Here is a 20,257-nt window from a genome sequence, read left to right on the forward strand (position 1 = left end):
GGATATTCACTTGGATGCAGTTCCAGCGCTGCTCTCTACATTGATAGTGGGGTGGAGGGGAAATAGAACTAGAGAGTACTAGAAACCAAGCATAACAAGAATGAGAGAGAAGAAGAAGAAGAAAAAAAAAAGTACATAGCTTGCTGGGCAGACTGGATGGGCTGTTTGGTCTTCTTCTGCCATCATTTCTATGTTTCTATATAGAGTCAGAACAGGGCAGGTCTCTTTTTTAACTATATTTAATTCAGGGTTTAAAAACCAAAACAAAACCTTTGAGGTGGTAAGGGAATGAAAGGAGTTTCTGGGCACCTCTCTTTGGCATACATGGCTGAATTATGCATTGTAAAAAAAAATTACCAATGATAGACAGGTAGTACTTTCAGAGTAACATTCCATTTCCACTATGACATGCTTTGATAGGAGTCACTTCTTGTGTGGGTGGAAAATATTATTTTACTCAGTATTGTAATTAAGCTCTGGAATTTGTAGCCAGAGGATGTGGTGAAAGCTATTAGTGGAGCTGTGTTTAAAAAAAGGTTTGGACAAGTTCCTGGAGGAAAAGTCCATTAACCGTAAGTTAGAGTTGCAGAAAGCCACTGCTTATTCTTGGAATAGGCAGCTTGGAATCTATCTATCTACCCCTTGGGATCCTCTAGGTACTTGTGACCTGGATTGGCTACTGTTGGAAACAGTATACTGGGCTTGAGGGATCCATGGTCTGACCCAGTATGATAAGTTTTATATTTTTATGAAGAACAAACAAATTACAAGAAAAAAAAGCTGCAGGCAGTAGCTGCCTGATTCTTTACTCTTATGTAGCATACATGTTGCAACTGCACACAGAGACCGCGTGGCCTAATGGATAAGGCGGGATCCATGGTCTGACCCAGTATGATAAGTTTTATATTTTTATGAAGAACAAACAAATTACAAGAAAAAAAAGCTGCAGGCAGTAGCTGCCTGATTCTTTACTCTTATGTAGCATACATGTTGCAACTGCACACAGAGACCGCGTGGCCTAATGGATAAGGCGTCTGACTTCGGATCAGAAGATTGAGGGTTCGAGTCCCTTCGTGGTCGCTCTCTTTTAAGATGTAAAAGGAGAAATAATCTGTATGATCTCGCATGAAAATAATATTAGTAATAGTCCATATAAATGAACAGCAAATATTACACTGCATAAATTTTGTAATACCCAGAATACCTTGTGAATCAGTACTGACTGGTACACCTCGCATCAACGAGATAGATTAAGTAAACGTCTCTTGTTTTTAGTACCGGTAGAAAAAGCAACTGCAAGGGTTAAGTCTGATAAGGTCTGTAACTTCATCCATTCATATACAGCCCCAGTGGCCTAATGGATAAGGCACTGGCCTCCTAAGCCAGGGATTGTGGGTTCGAGTCCCATCTGGGGTGGTTTATTTTTAAATTTTAAAAACTCGTTTTCTCTTGCGCAAGCATTTATTTTTTGAATTCTTTTTTCTTTACGTACAAAAACTGTTGGAATTAATTACTTTGATAAGGATTCTGATGATTTAATCTGCTCAGAAGCAATGCACTTCGCATAACATTTGATCAGTTTTAAATAATAGGAATCGACAATTTAATGTTTAGATTTCCTCACATATTTTTGTAAATTTTTTCATTTATTTCCGATAATATGCATTTATTTATGAATATTGGAGAATTCTAGTCTTCATTGTCCGGCGTTCTGGTTGCTTTTGATTTCTTTAAGCTGAAAGAAGTAGTTTCGTTTTCCCGGAACAAAGCAACATTATCGCTGTGCTATTTTTGCAGATAACAATGTTCTTCTGCAGTGTCGGGTTTTACTGGTGAAAAGCTTGGTTTTTATTTTCTAAATGTAGACATCTTTGAAAACAAAAACAACAAAAAAACCCCTTCATATTTATATTGATAGAAACTATGGTTTTCCGTTTGCCTAATTGTGATCTGCAACCATATTCTTTTTCATGCCTTTACCAAAGAAAAATTGGTCAAAAATCAGAGCATCAACAGTGTAGTAAACCATTCTGGCGTTGGCTTCAGTATTAGCTTTGCTTTGTCTTAACAGCCAGCAAACCGGAAAGAAAACTCCATCCTACATTTAGTAAAGCGGAATGTATTGTAATTCCTTGTTGAACGTTTTTCTGAAATCTTATCTCTGCAGTACAGTTTAATAATTAACGTCTGACTTGGTCATCTCATTGCAACTTTATAAAAATTAAATATATATACAGCAAAAGTTTAATAAAGGAGAAAATATTGGGTTTTCCAGATGGATACTTGTTTATAAGCCAAATAGAGCTGAACGTGTGATTCCGAGAACCGGACTTCTCCTCAGGCTAGCGGGGACGGGGGGTACTGTGAATTCTCCATCACTTTGGCAGATTTTGGGCATGTTTGGGACAGTGGCGGGAAGAAGGTTGAGAGGGCAATTAAAAGATCTGAGGAGAGGAGGGAATTGGTGTCAGGTTGCATAAGGGATTTAGTGTACTTTTATATCTAAATCGGCGAATTTCTAGCGCAGACTAGATGGACTGTTTTGTCTTCGGCTACTGTCATTTACTGTTACCACCCCTATGCAGAGAGAAGCTCAGTCGGTGCACGGCCCCTAGTGATGAGTTCAGGATGCAGATCCACCAGGCTCAGAAAGGAGCCACGATTTATTGAATTGTCGCATCAGACTATATCTCATCAAGATTATTCAGAGACCTGGGCAGTGGTTTCGAAATCTAATAACCCCCTGACGAAGGCGTTCTTATATAAGGCTGAAACACCGGCTGAGTCGGGAATCTAGTCAGAGTCTGATCAACGCTGTCCTTTCTAGTCCAGCTACTTTGGGACCGACTCTTTAGTTCTTTTGGATTTAATACCCTAGGCTACAAGCATTTGTGAGACTTATTTATGAACTAAGTTTTCAAAGCTGTATTATGTGAATTTGAAATTTTCCTTTTGAGGATATATATGATTTTGAATATCTTTCTATCTGCACCAAAACTAAAAAAAAAAGACACTTAGAAAAATGGCAAGATAAATGCTAATTGAGACCTGGACTGACATTCTTAGGCCCATGAGATATGATCTGATGTGACAATTCAAGTGATCGTGATGATTTTTCTTGCCACTTCTCTAGAGTGATCTTGACTAATTGTTGTACAGGTGTTGGCATTCCCCTCACTGTGACTCCTCACCTTTTCTGCTTTTGTAATTTTAGAAAACAAAAACAAATCATTCCTTCATTGCATGATTAAAAAGCAGTAACTTTAAGAAACAGTGGTGAATGTTCACTGTTTTCTATCTTTGATGAGAAAATCAGTATGTTAACACCTGGGATTGTATGGCTTAAATGAAATTACAGGGGCAGTCTGACAGGGGCTTATTTTCCCCCCTTTGGTTTGTTTAAGGCTTTGAGATTTATGGCAGATAATGCTAAGAGCTCCAGTTCTGTAATGCTGTAATCATATGAAAAAGTATTATGTTTTACTTCTATAACTTCTGTCTGTTGATTCCTGATGCCAGTGGCATCTTTTCTAGAGCTTTGACTCATTGTAGTACTACAGCAGGTCAGTAATAGGAGTTTGACTTAATAGACTCCCTCAAGGGTTGGGCCAAAAGATGTCACTTTGGAGAGGATTTTTGCAGATTGCACTCAAACTAAAGCTTAATGCCATTCCAAGAGTGCACCTTGCACCTCACTAGCGTTTAAGAGCAAAATAGAGAATGGCAAACAATTGGGCCCCCGAGAACAATATTAAGGGCCCCGCCAAATGGGAAGTGGGGGAAGGGGAGAGAGCTTCCAGAGAAAAGCACACATGGTGAGTCAATGCCGATGTCAATGTCACTTATGGCTGCAAATGACATGCTTCTGCTACCATGAGCCAGTACCCATCTCACTGTTGCAGGCTGTAATGTGCCCATCTCTGGTGTATATAGATTTGATATTTTATGCATATTCAAACCCTGGATTAGTAGATTCTGGTTTAGAAGAACAAACACCTTGGTCTTCCCATATCATCCACATTAATTAGGCCTATAAACATTACTATAGAAAACCCACAGCCTGAAAATATTAAATAAATCTATGGGCACATTTTTATCCCATTCAAGTAAATTATTAACACAATACATGATGCTAACATTACCAAATACTTTATTTTTAAATAACAAAAAACATCAAAAGTTAACTTTTTTTTTTTTTACATTTTTACAAAATTCTCCAATATCTGAATAGTCCATAAAGAAATTGTGTACATCATTCAACATTTCATTACATCCTATCGCTGGGTCTTGCATCTCTTAGATTGCAATGCTCACTCCACATCTACTTTCCGGCCTTGTTTTATGATAGAATTAAATTTTTTCTGTTGAAGTCGTTCACGGTTCATGTTTTCCACCCTAGAAGCATAAGCAACAGAATTAGGATCTGCCCCAACAAAAGTGTCTGTGGCTGCCACCTGCAGGCGAAAACCAGCCTAGGCATCTTAGCCATTAAAACTGTGCAGTAGCCCATCACGTAAAATGGAGATTTGTTTTTACTAGCAGTTATAAACCCTCCAAAATGAGAACACAAGACATAGGAAAATAAAACACTTCAGTCACATATGTACAAAATCAACTTAATACTACAAAGATCCTTTGTGCTATTTGATGTTTTGAGGTCAGTCTTTTGCAAGGGCTGAATTATATGATCTTGTATAGGCTGGCTACAATATTAAGATGCCAAATGATAAAAAAGCTATTTAAAAAATTAAACAATTAAGAGATGCAAATGAACTCTGGACAAAATGTGACTGCCTCTGTCTATTACTCAGAGAGGTTTCCTCCTCAGATAAATATTCCTCCGCCTTTGCCTGCTGGATGCTGCTGCCCAGTATGTCCCACTGCATTCTTGTACCTTATCCTTCGAATCTCTGCATCTTCCTTGCTCCTAGCTTTGGGCTTCTGAATGGCCCCTGCAATTATATTCTCAATTTTCTGCAAGCACTCAGCCAGGTTCCTCATCTGATAACGACTTACTTCCGAGCTAACGATCAGTTCCCCAGATTTATTTATCTTATTTTTATGCTAGAAAAGGAAAAAAAAAAAAAAGTCTCATTTTGCAAACTGCATACCATACATACCCTTGCCAGCCTAGGAAGTGAAAGACCTGATTTGGGGATTGAACTGGGGCCCTTCTGCACTGAGCCATCCCCATAAAGGTACTTTTTTTTAATACACTCTTAATCTAAAGCAGTGGTTCCCAACGTTGTCTTAGGGAACTCCCCCAAGCCAGTCGGGTTTTCAGGATATCCACAATGAATATGCATGAGAGAAAATTTGCATGTTATGGAGGCAGTGCATGCATATTTTCTCTCATGCATATTCACTGTGGATATCCAGAAAACCTGACTGGCTGGGAGGTCCCCGGGACAGGGTTAGGAACCACTGATCTAAAGCAATGATGTTTGTGAAGATCAAACTATATTGTCTTGCCCATGATATTGGTAACCGCTTGATGATTCCATAGGCATAGCCTGATAATTACAAGCCATTATTATTAATAATGAAGGAATAAAAAATGTGTTTTTTAAATTATTAAAGCTAAGCAGATATGACCTAAAAGTCATAGATCAGGTGCATATAGAAAGTCCCTCACAATCCCATTTTTAATAAGTTTAACTTTATAAGCGAATAGACATTTTTATTGGCCCAACAGCTTCCTCTTGCTCCTTTGGGCTACCAGCTCAACAAGAACCTGCTCTAGCAGTTGGGGGTTAACGGTGTCAGGATCCTCTGGCTCACATGCAGGCACCAGAGTTTCTCTCCAGAAACTAGAACAAGTGAACCCTTAACCAGGCAGTAAGTGCTGCTGCTGTACAATAGCTGGGACTTTCTCCCCTGGAGATTGCAAATGCTACCTCTGAAGCATCCCCTGCTCTGGCTGCCCAAGCAGCAGGAGCCAGATCCAGGACCTTAACCCAGTTCTCTTATATGGCAGTGCATGGGGTGCTGCCACCGAACCATCAAGCCAGACCCTGTTGAAACACTTAAAAAAAAAAAAAAAAAAATATGCAAAGAAGGGTAGTTGATTTTCTTTCAACTAATTTTATTTGTGTATGGATAAAACAGAGGTCCTGCTCTGCTTAAAGAAACGATGCATGAGGTAAAGGGTCATTGATTACAGTACCATGACAACTATTTTCTGCCGCACATCTTCTGCAATCCAATCTGCTGCTGTCAGCTGGAACCGAACCTCCGCCTTGCTGTTAACTAGAAACCATGGAAAAGCAAGTGATAGTCACCAAAGGCAAGATTAGGGATTCCTGATGCAGTATAGACATTGCGAGATTTCACTATTTATGGATTTGGTAAGTGACTCAGCAGTGGGAGATTTGGAGTTCTTGCCTCTCTGTATTTTTCGCCAGATCCACCCAGCCCTGAGCAAGGTTTTGTTGTGAAATTGAAATTCTGAGAATTTTCAGCAGTGAAATGTCAAACTTCAGAATTCATATTTCTAGTGTGCTTAATTCTGTTATATTTTTATATAAATATTTTCTGCTTTATTTGGCCTTCCCAAAAATTCCCTTTATATCGCCCTTTGAAGTAGCATGTGCTATTCTATCATTGAATGTCCTAATTTTAAAGAAAACATTTTTTTGTATCTTTATGGAAGGAGATAAACAGTGAGGATAAGCAGTTCTTTGCTCTTGTAGCCTGTAGATTTCTATAGAGAAACATGAGCTGTGGGGTAGCCAAGAGCTCTGACTGCTAGGAATTTTAGGATTGAGTAAAGGTGATAAGAAGCAAGCCTGCCTCTACCTTTATTTACATGTTGGCCTCCTGGTCCACTGCTTCGGCTGTAAGAGATTGTTAGCCGATCTGGAAAACAAAAATAGTACATGGTTTCTTTTTACTCAGTCCATAGTTAGTCAAATGTGGCACTGCAGGGCTTCCACACTACGAGAATATTGTAAAAATATCAAGGGAACTGCACCTAGAACTTTAAAGTTAAAAAACAATAGCACATGGATATAACTTTTTGAATCTCAGTTCACTGCTAAAGCAATGCACTGAATGATTTAAGTAGTATGGCTGCCATGTTAGTTCACTTGAATGCATAGAAACAGAAGATAACATTTAAAAACAAAAAATAAGAGTATACTATTTTTTTGGACTAAATACATTTGACTAGCTTTCAAGAGTTAATATTCTCTTCTTTACGTCAGAATAGAATGAGCAATGGACTAAATAACACAGCACTACCCTAAGAGGATAAAATACATTTGATTTAAAAAAATACCCATTAACTGTACAACTGCATAACTTGTTGAATTTGCATCCACCTCCTCAAAAATGTTTTTGATAATTACAGCAAAAGGGGATGTCACAGAATGCAATGATCCTATCCTGATGTTCTCTCACGGACATCCACCGACTTCCATAACTGCACTGTATGTCAAACTTGGGTTGCTCTACCTCATTGAGATCACATCGCAGGTTCACTCTGGAAACAATAGGGTGTCAACTTCAGGGCAAAAGTCTTTTTTTTTTTAAACTTCTGTTTAAAACGATTATTTCATGTAAACATCTGCTTCCTTAAAATAATTTGCATTTTACTAAGTGATTGCCATTAGGTTTCAGTACTAGAGCCATATTACAAATCACAAACTCCCCCAAGTTATTACACACTGTATAACTCAACAATAAAAGCAATTCTCCCTATAGTTGCAATCTTACCTAAAGGAATTTCAGTTTTGCTCTGTTTTGCTCCACTCTGTAACATACAGAAACAATAACAGGTGAGTATTAGAGAGAAGGTGTTGATTACTACTTAGACTGGGGATCAAAGCCAGAAATGCTTTTCCTCCCATTACCCCCTGCATGAGAATAAATTATATACAGAATAAGATGCATTAAAAACAATTGGATAGATTTTAAAAGCCCTGCGCATGAAAATCCTGCTGGATTTATGTGCGCAGGGCACTTGCGCGCCGGCGCACCTATTTTGCATAGGCCGCTGGCGCGTGCAAAGCCCCGGGACGCGCTAAGTCCCGGGGCTTTGCTTTTTTGGGGGGGGGGGCGTGTCGGGGGCGGCACGGCATTCGGGGGCGTAGCGGCAGTCCGTGGGCGGGGCCGAGTGCTCCAGCACAGTGGCCTGTGCCAGGGCAGGGAGCCAGCGACAGGCGTAACTCAACGGAATAAGGTAGGGCACGGGGATTTACTTAGGGCTGGGGGTGGGTACAAAAAAAAAGTTCCCTCTGAGGCCGCTCCGAAATCGGAGCGGCCTCGGAGGGAACGGAGGCAGGCTGCGTGGCTCGGCGCGCGCAGGCTGCCGATTTTGCGCAGCCTTGCGCGCACTGACCCCGGATTTTAAAAGTTACGCGCGGCTACGCCCGTATCTTTTAAAATCCGGCGTACTTTTGTTCGCGCCGGTCGCGCATACTTTTTTAAAATCTGCCCCAATGTCAGTAAATGGAAAAACTCTGATTGGCTGAACTCTTCATTGCAGACCTGTCATTTAAGGCTCTGCTATTAGTTGTACAATGCAGTACCAATTGTAAGGTCTTGGGAGGCAGGTAAATGCCCATTGATAACTTTCAAATTACCAGTACTTTTTTTTCCTAGAAAGGTGCCAGTATTCAGAGGCAGAGCCATTCGTAGAGGGCGGGGGTGGGGGGAAAATCAGGCAGCCTCTTAGAATCCTCCCACAGCAGTCTCACTCCCTGCAACTGGCTGCAGCAAAATCACAGCAAATTCTTCCTCACTTCTCATCCTCCTCCCGCTACCAGGGAGCACAAGAAAGCAGGAGATATACCCGCCTCCTCTGCTACCATCCTGGCATGGGAAAAGCACCAAAGGAGAAAGGAGGTTGCAAAGAAAGAGCAGCACCTGCTCTTATGAACCCATCATCCAGATATGGGTGAACCCTTATTCCTTCTCCGCGTAAGGCGGCTGCCAATACCATCATTACACTTTCAGAGATGCCCTGGAAGCTGCTGTCAGGCCGAACAATAGTGCCTTGAACTAGAAATATAGTTCCCTAATATTGCATTGTGCAAATACTGCTGATGATGTTTCCTTATTAGTATGCGGAGGTAAGCCTCCGATCGATGACAGAAACTCTCCCTTTCTTACCACCATAATCAATGTCTTCAATATTTCCATTCAGAGTCTGGTTCACCTTTTTGAGGTCCAAGAGCGATCAAAAGGTTCCCTTGTTGTTTCGGATGACAAACTAGATGAAATAGCTGCCTTTTCCTTTCTCCTGTTTTGGGACTGGTATTATAGCTTGTAAGTACAGTAACTTGTCTATTGCTGCCTGTACTGCTAACATTTTGTGTCCCTTGCATGGGGACTGAACAAAACTTTTTTTATCAGGATTTTTAATTCTAATGTATAACCCCACCAGATCACTTCTAGGACCCATTGGTCCCCCGTTACACAGGCCCACTTATCATAATGTTGTTGTAATCATCCTCCTATTGGTGGAATTGAAGAATGGCCCTGGGTACTGTCACTGGTGCCTGTGCCTGCCATAGGCCCCTTGGTGTTCTTATCTGTGCCACTGCACCTACCTTCCTCAAAAGGGCTGCACTCGTTCTAGGGGTCTAGACCTCTATTGTGCCAGAGATCCCACTAATCTAGATTGGTCTGGCAGGACAATGAGGAAAGACTGATGTTAGAAAAAGAAGGAAGAAGTTCACTGCCTCTACCTAGCAGTAAGCGAGTGTATTCCCATTTGTTTGGACTGGTCTGCAGGATGAAGAGGAAGTACAACTACAGATGAAACACTACTATATAGTTATTGCAGCTGAAGAGAGGGGGGGCCTAAAAGGAATGTGAGAAAATACTTTTTCACCAAAATAATGGAGAACACCTGGATCAGACTGCCTGGAGAGATTATAGGAGCCAAAGGAGTGGCAACATTCACGCATACGAGATAGACATAAAAAAAGTGGCAACATTCACGCATACGAGATAGACATAAAAAAAGGCGCAAACAAAAGTACGCTGGATTTTATAAGATACGCGCGTAGCCGTGCGTATCTTATAAAATCCGGGGTCGGCGCGCGCAAGGGGGTGCACATTTGTGCAACCTGCGCGCGCCGAGCCCAGCGCACGCTGCCTGTTCCCTCCGAGGCCGCTCCGATTTCGGAGCGGCCTCGGAGGGAACTTTCCTTCACCTTCCCCCACCTTCCCCTCCCTTCCCCTACCTAACCCACCCCCCCGGCCCTATCTAAACCCCCCCCTTACCTTTATTGCACGATTTACGCCTGCGAAAAGCAGACGTAAATCTGCGCGCGTCGGCCGGCTGCCCCGTCCGTGTTCCGGTCCCGGGGGCTGGTCCGGAGGCCACGCCCCCGGAACACCCCCGGGCCAAAACCACGCCCGTGTCACCGCCCCCAAAACGTCGCGTCACGCCCCCAAAATGCCGCAACATTCAGCCTTGCCCCCGACACGCCCCTTGCCGTCCCTTTTAAAAAACCCCGGGACTTACGCGAGTCCCGGGGCTCTGCGCGCGCCAGCAGCCTATGCAAAATAGGCGCGCAGGGGATTTAAAATCTGCCCCTAAAAATGCATATACTACATGTGAATCGACACAAGTCATTTACTTAATTCAGTGCCCTTGCCCATTTCTCTATGTGGGCCGCACCAAAAGACAGATTAAAGTCAGGTTACGGGAACATAGGAGTCGGATCAACACTGCTAACATCGAAGCCCCCATCGTCAAGCATTGCCTTCAATTTTCGCACACATTTGACCAACTCCAATGGACAGTATTGGAACAAGTTACAGTGAGTGAAAGAGGTGGTGATGTCATCAGCCACCTCAACTATCGCGAGCAATGGTGGATTTTCACTCTCGCAACAGAGGCTCCAGCGGGACTGAACGATAGCATTGAATGGTCATCATTGCTTTAGCTCCCCATTGGTACATTCAGTTGTCCTCTGTGCTCCGATTGGCTAGCTGATAACTCAATCATTCCTTTAAATAAAGCACGGTTAACTCATGGTGGATCCCACTTTATCCAAAGCTGGGATCATGCTATAGCGTCATGTTATGGGACAGACTTTAAAAATGTATGCATAAAGTAGTTGGTGTTTCACTATTGACATTGCAGCATTGGATAAGTAAGAACTAATCTCGTTTGATCTCCATTGCAGACACCGCTTAACACCGTACCCCTGAAGCAGCTCACGAAACACGGATCGTGTCGGGTCTCGGCTGGTGTTTGAAAAAAAGCTGTCACCACTCTACGCTACACAAAGGATAAGTGTTCTGCCTTTATATCTATTTAATAGAATGCAAAAATGAAATAGAAAAAAATGAAAAAATGGAATGTAGATACCAATGATTATAAAGGAAGTCAATCACGTTAAACCAATTTTATAGGATAGTGGTTAACGTTGTGTATATTTGATACAACTGCTATGAGTACCCTCTAACAAATATCGAGAGGCTCACTTGGTATATGAGGTATCACATTCCCAACATCTATTCATATTTCAGCTTATATTTATGATGTTCGTATGAAACATTTATCTCGCAATACATCATAATCTACACAGTTCCTAGTTCGAATTCGTTAACAATATCCAAGCAACTGAACTGCAAGGAATGTAGGGTACAGAAGCATTATGGGCCGTCCTAAAAAAAAGATGATGGTGCATCCATTTTTACTAGAGTGGTTTACAGGTCTCCGATTCAAACGGAAGAAATAGACAGGGATTGAAGATCTCCCTTCTTTCTCACCTTTTGGATAAGTGTTGATTGGTGGAGATTTTAATCTGCCAGATGTAGACTGGAGAATCCCTTCTGCAGAATCTACCAGAAGTAGAGAGATAGTGGATGCCCTGCAAGGGGCTCTGATCAAACAAATGGTAATGGAATCCACGAGGGAGGGAGTTACAGTTGCCTTAGTGCTCACTAACGGGGATAATGTTTCTAATGTCCAGGTGGGTGCCCACCTCAACACCAGCGATCAAACTGTATGGTTGATATCGCAAATAGGGTACAGAGAAGTCAAACGAAGACCCAAGTTTTGAATTTCAAAAATACGGACTGTCAAAATGGGGATGTACCTGGAGGCAGAACTTGAAGATTGGGAGAAAGTGAGAGAAGTGGGACAACAGTGAGCCAAACTAAAAGGAGCAATTACAAGAGCAACAAATCTATATGTTAGAAAAGTACACAAAAGTAGGAGAAATGAGAAACAGATCTGGTTCTCAAAGGAGGTGGCTTATAAAATAAAAGCAAAAAGAACAGCGTTCAAGAAATATAAAGGATCCCAAAAAGAGGAACACAGGGAAGAATATCTGGTGAAACTGAGGGAGACGAAGAAAGAAATCAAGAAAGCAAAAAGCCAGGTGGAATTAAGGATTGCCAAAGAGGTAAAGCAAGGTGACAAAACATTCTTCAAATATATCAGAGAAAGGTCCGAAGTGGTATAGTGAAATTGAAAGGTGACAAAGATCAATGGGTGGAGAGACGAAGAAATGGACGAAACATTAAACAAATACTTTAGTTCGGTGTTCACTAAAGACGACCCTGGCAAAAGAATGTCACTAGTTGACAAGACCGTGGATGGGGGTGGAGTAGACTAAACTCCGTTTACAGAAGAGAATGTATGGGAAGAGCTAGGAAAATGGAAAGTGGACAATGCCATGGGGCCGGATGAGGTACGTCCCAGGAAACTGAGAGAGCTCAGAGATATGCTGGCAGGTCCGCTGAAGGACCTGTTCAATAGGTCCCTGGAAATGGAAGTGGTGCCGCAAGAGGAAATTTGTTGGTATCTTTTGCATTTTTGTCAGACAGAAATCATTCTCTTAGGTTCATCTTTCCTAACAGAGCGTCGCTATTCTATGGAGAGAAACTATGGATTTATCCCGTTACTAAAGTAACTCCGCTTCGTAGGAAAAGATTTCTTTCCATGTGCTCTGAGGTATTATCAAGGGGGGCTCAACTTATCTTGTTGCGTTAGATACCTTAATGTCAATTATGTTTTCTTTGAGCCATCACAACTCCGGATGTTTCTAGATACACCTAAAATCACTCTTTTTCAGGATCGGCTATTTAGTAGTATATGCTGGTGTTTGTTTCCTCTCTAATTCTTATTTATATTTTTCACTGTTTATTCACTCTTCTTTTTATCTCCTTTTTCCTTTTTTCTAGTTGAGAATGTACAGATTTTTTCTATATTTTTTTTCTTTTTACCACTTGTTGTATATTGCCTGTACATCTCACATTTAATGTACAAGAAATTCTTGTGTTTACTTGAAATACATGTAAAAATAAAATAAAAAAAAATTGATCTAAATGTATGGGATAGGAGGAGATGTCCTTTTGTGGATTGCAAACTGGTTAAAAGACAGGAAACAGAGTAGGATTAAATGGTCTTCACACTGGAAAAAGGGAAACAGAGAGTAGGATTAAATGGTCAATTTTCTCACTGGAAAAAGGTAAACAGTGGAGTGCCTCATGGATCTGTACTTGGACCGGTGCTTTTCAATATATTTATAAATGATCTAGAAAGGGGTACGACAAATGAGGTGATCACATTTGAGGATGGCACAAAATTATACAGAGTAGTTAAATCTCAAGTTAAATTGCAGGAGGACCTTGTAAGACTGGAAGATTGGGCTTCCACATGGCAGATGAAGTTTAACGTGGACAAGTGCAAAGTGATGCATATAGGGAAAAATAAACTTTGCTATAGTTATACAATGTTAGGCTGCCATAATGCCTCTGTATTGCTCCATGTGAATACCGTGCGCAATTCTGGTTGCCGCATCTCAAAAAAGATATAGTTGCACTGGAGAAAGTGCAGAGAAGGGCGACCAAAATAATAAGGGGCATGGAACAGCTGCCCTATGAGAAAAGGCTAAGGAAGTTAGGGCTGTTCAGTTTGGAGAAGAGACAACTGAGGGGGGATATGACAGAGGTCTCCGATAATAGAAGGACTAGGGGGCACTCCATGAAGTTAGCAAATAGCTCATTTAAAACAAATCTAAGAAAATTATTTTTCACTCAGTGCATAGTTAAGCTCTGGAATTCATTGCCAGAGAATGTGGTTATGGCAGTTAGTGTAACTGGGTTTAAAAAAGGTTTCCTAAAGGAAAAATCCATGAACTGCTATTAATTAATAAGCAATAGTAGCTTCAGATTTATTTAATGTTTGGGTACTTGCCAGGTACTTGTGACTTGGATTGGCCACTGTTGGAAACAGGATACTGGGCTTAATGGACCCTTGGTCTGACCCAGTATAGCATATCTTATGTAGGGCACCCCTGTAGAAAAGTCTGCAGTCCCTGGAAAAATTCCACTCAGGAGAAGGAGGATGGATCCATACCATGCCCCACAGGCCCAAACCTGATGCCTTCTGAGCCAGTATCTCCTGAAGACATTTCTGTCATTGGATCATGCGAAGGACACACCCCAGTTGTGTCATCTTCAGTCCCACTCCCCTGTGGTCGAAGGGATGGACCAGCATCAGCAAAATCATTAGAAGGCAAATCACCTTGAGCATCCAGGCAGCGCTGACACGGACTCGCAGAAAGCCCTGACTGTATTGTCCTTATGTGGCAAGCAGCACAAATCGCTAAGCACTTAGACTTTGAAACCAGTGCCATGTTCTACCAGCTTGCCACGCGCCTCAACAAGCTTTGAGTGCAATACTCGCTCTGCTATGCATACAAAAGGCACTCAGCTACGTGCTCAATACACGCCCAGCAGCAGGCAGCAGAAAGTACGCAAATACAGGTCACAGACTTATGCACACAAGTAGGCACGCACGTGTATGCCGTCACTCCAGTGCCTTGCGGAATTTAGAAGGCGCACACAAAAGCCCGTGAAACTGCTGCCATGCAGCGTGAGATACTCAGTCTGAGGACAGGGCCTAACCAAAAGACTGCTCAACCCGCCGAGCCTGTGCTTCCTCCACTTACTGAACTCCTCAGAGACATGAGCGGGAAGATGCCAAACTCCAACACTGAGGAGAAAGACCTGGTAACTACAAGACAGGGAAAAGAAAGACTAAGGAGGGTTTCTTCGAATTTGTCCTTTTTTTTTTTTTAAAACCTGAGCTCAGCCCTCCCTGGCTGAAGGTAGGAACGGGTCTCCAGCTATGGAAGGAGAGGGCGAAAGCTTTCACCACTGAGCCTCTCTCGGCCTGAAACTGCATTTTTTTTTAATGTCCATGTCTGATAAAGGCTACCAGATTCAAGACACTCAACTGAGGGAGGGACCCACTGGTATCACCTCAGGAGGCAAGTGGTGCTATTCAGCTACTCGTCTTCTCCTGAATCCGTTCACTTTTTTTTTTTTCTTAACAAGCAGTCCCCAGTAGGAAAATACATGTCCACCATTGCTGGAGGCGAAGAATACTGGTGGGCTGTTTGGGCAGGGCTATATATCCATGACATCAGCTTTTACTCTGTCTCCAACTGCTGGTAGAAGTGCATAACCCTCTTGTGGCTATTGGCCTGCCTAAGTACAGAGGAATGTGTAAATTTTCCAAAGGTGCAGAATCCAAATTGGCCGAACAGGATAAAAGACTGGGTGAGGTGGCAACTTGCCCCTCTTCAGTCCTGCAGTGTGGCCAATATAAAAGACAATTTAAACATTCACAATAAATTGGAGTGGACTGAAAATATGCTGAGGGCAGGGAACCAGAGGCTGTTAAATTTCTCTACTTCTCTATACTTAAAATATTGTCTAAGGACAAAATCCTTGTTTGTTAGTTACGTTTTGTTCTGAAGCAATGTGGCCTTAGAAGATATATCTTGGGAGGTCTCTAAAAAAGGAAACCAAAGTGTCCAAATCCCCCTCCTCCCCACTGTCCCTCCTCTTCATCCTTGGTAAATAATAAATATAAGCAGTATGTCCTTTTCTTGAAAGATCATTAGAACTTCTTGAAGATATTTCTTAATTATTCCTTTGATAAGAAACAAGTTCTTATTTTTTGATCCTCTTTACTTGAGTAAATTTCTTTTGGATAAGAATGCTGAGTAGCTAACAATTTCATGATGTAAGGACATTTGGGTTCAACCGATAAGTTAGGATAACCTAAAAATGGCTAATGTAAGTACATTAGCCATTTTTAGGTTATCCTATTTCCTTTAAGAGGTGGCTTCCTTTTCCTGATTCCTCCTTCCTTTTTTTCCCATCATTGTGGACTTAATATTTGTGAGTTATGATTTCCTGTTTATTGTTTTCTTCTGTTGGTGATGGATTTCTTGCTTTACTTCATTATCTAATGACAAAAATACTAATAATGAGTAAATTAAAAAAAATCTGATCGGCTTGCATCAGCATTCGAGGATCGGAGCTGCCTACCCCTGCTCTAACCAACAGGCTATTCCCCCACAATGGACAGAGAAAGGGTCCCACGAAGCGTAAATCTCCTCAAGGTCACCACTTTGCTCCTACTCTCTTTAGGGCGCCAGTCACGATATTCTGGGCCAGAGGTAATACACAGCTTTCACGAGTCTAGGGGAAAACCGGCTTATCACACTATCTGGCCACAGGTAGGTTGTCTGACACCTCTGCCCCTCCTTCTCCCAGTGGCTTTCATCGCTGTCTATGCTGCTCGCTCTCCGAAGAAGCCCTTGGCTAGGGACTGAGTGCCGGCTCTCACCTGCGCCTGGGAGCTCGGGTACAGCTTATCCAGGCTGTAGACACTGCGGAACTCCGAGCAGAACGCCCGGGGCAGGGAGCAGCAGAGAATCCGCTCCGGCGCCGCGAGAGTGCCCCGGGACCAGCACGCAGAAACCCTCCGCAGACAGCGCGCCGCCATCTTGGAAGGGGGCAGGATACTTCCCCTACGTTCCTTCCGGTGTGGCAGTGGTAAAATGTCCGGCTCGGTTCTGTTCTCGGAGCTCGTTTTGGTGTCAAACATGCCTTGGAAGTAGGAAGCGGTCGGGGGGAAATGGGTGGGCGCTGAGTGGGTTTTGCGGTTTCTGTGAGGTTAGGCTTCCCCCGTGGCAGGGTTGTGGGCCTATTTTTTTTTAATTTTTTAATATAGTAACATTCTAAATGAAGGCAGGAAAAGACCAAAATGTCCAGTTGTTAGTCTTCGACTTTATGTAAATGAGTATATTCGGGTTCAGGGGTGTTGCCGGGTACCTAAAAGATCCTGGGCACAGACTCATAAGCTCTCCTCTTCCCTACCCCCGATATTTTGATGGTTAACTCATCAAGAAAAACAGCTTTCCCAGAACAATCTTGTAAAAACATATAATCTGATATCATACTTTTAAATATTTGTGATAGGGAAACCACCCAGTTAGTTCGACCCCGCTGGGCATGGTGCTCTCCACACCCACCTCCTACCTCTGTCCGTATGGAAACAGGATAGCCTTCTCATTGAGCAGGAGGTACTGCTATAAACATGTTGTACCACTGTTACAAAATGCTGGGTGTGTATGTCACTAGCATCTCTAGACAGAAAGACCTTCAGTGCAACAGTTTCTATGCCACTAGATTTCATGAGCATTAATTAATAAAGTTCTTTGGGACTGAAGTCTGGTATGTATACAGGATAAGACAGAATCCAAATATAAACCCTGCACCTCAAGTTCTACAATACCCAGAGTTAACAAAAGCTCCCTTAACAAAGGATGCAGAGCAGAACTAGGACACATCCCCTTACCACTCACCATAGAAAAATATTATAACATAAGAAGTTGTCATACTGGGTCAGACCACTGGTCCATCAAGCCCAGTATCCTGTTTCCAACAATAGCCAATCCAGGATACAAGTACCTGGCAAAAACCCAAACATTAAGTAGATCCCATGCTACTAATGCCAATAATAGCAGTGGCTATGCCCTAAGTCAACTTGATTAATAGCAGTTAATGGACTTCTCCTCCAAGAACTTATCCAAACCTTTTTTAAACCCAGCTACACTAACTGCCCTAACCACATCCTCTGACAACAAATTCCAGAGCTTAATTGTGCGTTGTGTGAAAAATAATTTTCTACGATTTATTTTAAATGTGCTACTTAAGAACATAAGAAATTGCCATACTGGTTCAGACCAAGGGTCCATCAAGCCCAGCATCCTGTCTCCAACAGTGGCCAATTCAGGGCATAAGAACCTGGCAAGTACCCAAAAACTAAGTCTATCCCATGTTACTGTTGCTAGTAATAGCAGTGGCTATTTTCTAAGTTAACTTAATTAATAGCAGATAATGGACTTCTCCTCCAAGAACTTATCCAATCCTTATTTAAACCCAGCTACACTAACTGCACTAACCACATCCCCTAGCATCAAGTTCCAGAGTTTAATTGTGCGTTGAGTGAAAAAGAACGTTCTCCAATTAGCTTTAAATGTGCCATATGCTAAGTTCATGGAGTGCCCCCTAGCCCTTCTATTATCTGAAAGAGTAAATAACCGATTCACATTTACCCATTCTAGACCTCTCATGATTTTAAACACCTCTATCATATCCCTCCTCAGCAGTCTCTTCTCCAAGCTGAAAAGTCCACTTCATGGAGAGCCCCCTAGTCTTATTATCGGAAAGTAAATAACCGATTCACGTTTATCCATTCTAGACCTCATGATTTTATAGACCTCTATCATATCACCCCTCAGCCTTCTCCAAGCTGAACAGCCCTAACCGCTTTAGACTTTTCTCATAGGGGAGCCATTCCATTCCCTTTACCATTTTGGTCGCACTTTTCCATACCTTCTCCAGTGCAACTATATCTTTAAAGAGATGCGGCGACCAGAATTGTACACAGTACTCAAGATGCAGTCTCACCTTGGAGCGATACAGAGGCATTATGACATTTTCCGTTTTATTCACCATTCCCTTCCTAATAATTCCTAATGCTTTTTTGAATGCCACAGTACAGTGAGCCAATGATTTCAAAGTATTATCCACTATGATGCTAGATCATTTTCCTAGTTGGTAGCTCCTAATATAAGAAATTGCCATGCTGGGTCAGAACAAGGGACCATCAAGTCCAGCATTCTGTTTCCAACAGAGGCCAAACCACGCCACAAGAACCTGGCAAGTACCCAACCACCAAGAAGATTCCATGCTACTGATGCAATTAATAGCGGTGGCTATTACCTAAGTAAACTTGATTAATAGCAGTTAATGGACTTCTCCTCCAAGAACTTATCCAAACCTTTTTTGAACCCAGCTACACTAACTGCACTAACCACATCCTCTGGCAACAAATTCCAGAGCTTATTTGTGCATTGAATGAAAAAAAATTTCTATTGTCCAAAAGTGTAAATAACTGATTCACATCTACTCGTTCAAGACCTCTCATGATCTTAAAGACCTCTATCATATCCCCCCTCAGCCATCTCTTCTCCAAGCTGAACAGCTCTAACCTCTTCAGCCTTTCCTCATAGAGGAGCTGTTCCATTCCCTTTATCATTTTGGTTGCCCTTCTCTGTACCTTCTCCTTCGCAACTATATCTTTTTTGAGATGCGGCGACCAGAGTTGTACATAGTATTCAAGGTGCGGTCTTGCCATGGAGCGTTACAGAGGCATTATGACATTTTCCACTTTATTAACCATTCCTATCCTAATAATTCCTAATATTCTGTTTGCTTTTTTGAGTGCTGCAGCACACCGAGCCGATGATTTCAAAGGATTATTCACTATGATTCCTAAATCTTTTTCCTGGGTGATAGATCCTAATATGGAACCTAAAATTCTATTTATTTATTATTTTTATATACCGACATTCGATCTGAGATATCACATCGCTTTACATTCAGGTACTATAGGTATTCCCTATCCCCAGAGGGCTTACAATCTAAGTTTTGTACCTGAGGCAATGGAGGGTAAAGTGGCTTGCCCAAGGTCACAAGGAGCGACAGCGGGACTCAAACCCTGGTCTGGATCGTAGCTCTAACCACTAGGCTATTCCTATAGGGTTATTTTTCCCTATATGCAACATGTTGCACTTGTCCACATTAAATTTCATCTGCCATTTGGATGCCCAATCTTCCAGTCTTGCAAGGTCCTCCTACAATGTATCACAATTCGCTTGTGATTTACCTACTCTGAATAATTTTGTATCATCCACAAATTTGATAACCTCGCTCGTCGTATTCATTTCCAGATCATTTATAAATATATTGTAAAGCACCTGTCCAAGTACAGATCCCTGAGGCACTCCACTGTTTACCCTTTTCCACTGAGAAAATTGACCATATAATCCTACTCTCTGTTTCATGTCTTTTAGCCAGTTTGTAATCCACGAAAGGACATCGCCTCCTATCCCATGACTTTTTAGTTTTCTTATAAGCC

At 42.0% G+C, this 20,257-nt stretch overlaps 1 protein-coding gene and 2 non-coding genes across 3 annotated transcripts; 2 read left to right on the top strand and 1 right to left on the bottom strand.

Annotated features, from left to right (window-relative positions):
• Positions 1-1,007: 1,007 nt before the first annotated feature.
• On the top strand, positions 1,008-1,080 carry TRNAR-UCG. Its single transcript has one exon. It is a non-coding gene; the product is annotated as a tRNA-Arg (tRNA).
• A 263-nt stretch (positions 1,081-1,343) lies between these two features.
• TRNAR-CCU lies at positions 1,344-1,416 on the top strand. The gene has a single exon. It is a non-coding gene; the product is annotated as a tRNA-Arg (tRNA).
• A 2,717-nt stretch (positions 1,417-4,133) lies between these two features.
• On the bottom strand, positions 4,134-16,891 carry MRPL58 (mitochondrial ribosomal protein L58). Its single transcript, XM_029600580.1, has 6 exons — positions 16,616-16,891; positions 7,717-7,753; positions 6,799-6,858; positions 6,167-6,249; positions 4,895-5,064; positions 4,134-4,395 (listed from the first exon to the last, which is right to left on the bottom strand). Exons 1-6 carry the CDS (start codon positions 16,874-16,876, stop codon positions 4,311-4,313), a joined length of 696 nt encoding a protein of 231 aa, XP_029456440.1. The 5' UTR covers positions 16,877-16,891; the 3' UTR covers positions 4,134-4,310.
• Positions 16,892-20,257: the final 3,366 nt, after the last annotated feature.

This window comes from Rhinatrema bivittatum, chromosome 4 (genome assembly GCF_901001135.1).
Source record: "Rhinatrema bivittatum chromosome 4, aRhiBiv1.1, whole genome shotgun sequence".
Taxonomy (NCBI): Eukaryota; Metazoa; Chordata; class Amphibia; order Gymnophiona; family Rhinatrematidae; genus Rhinatrema; species Rhinatrema bivittatum.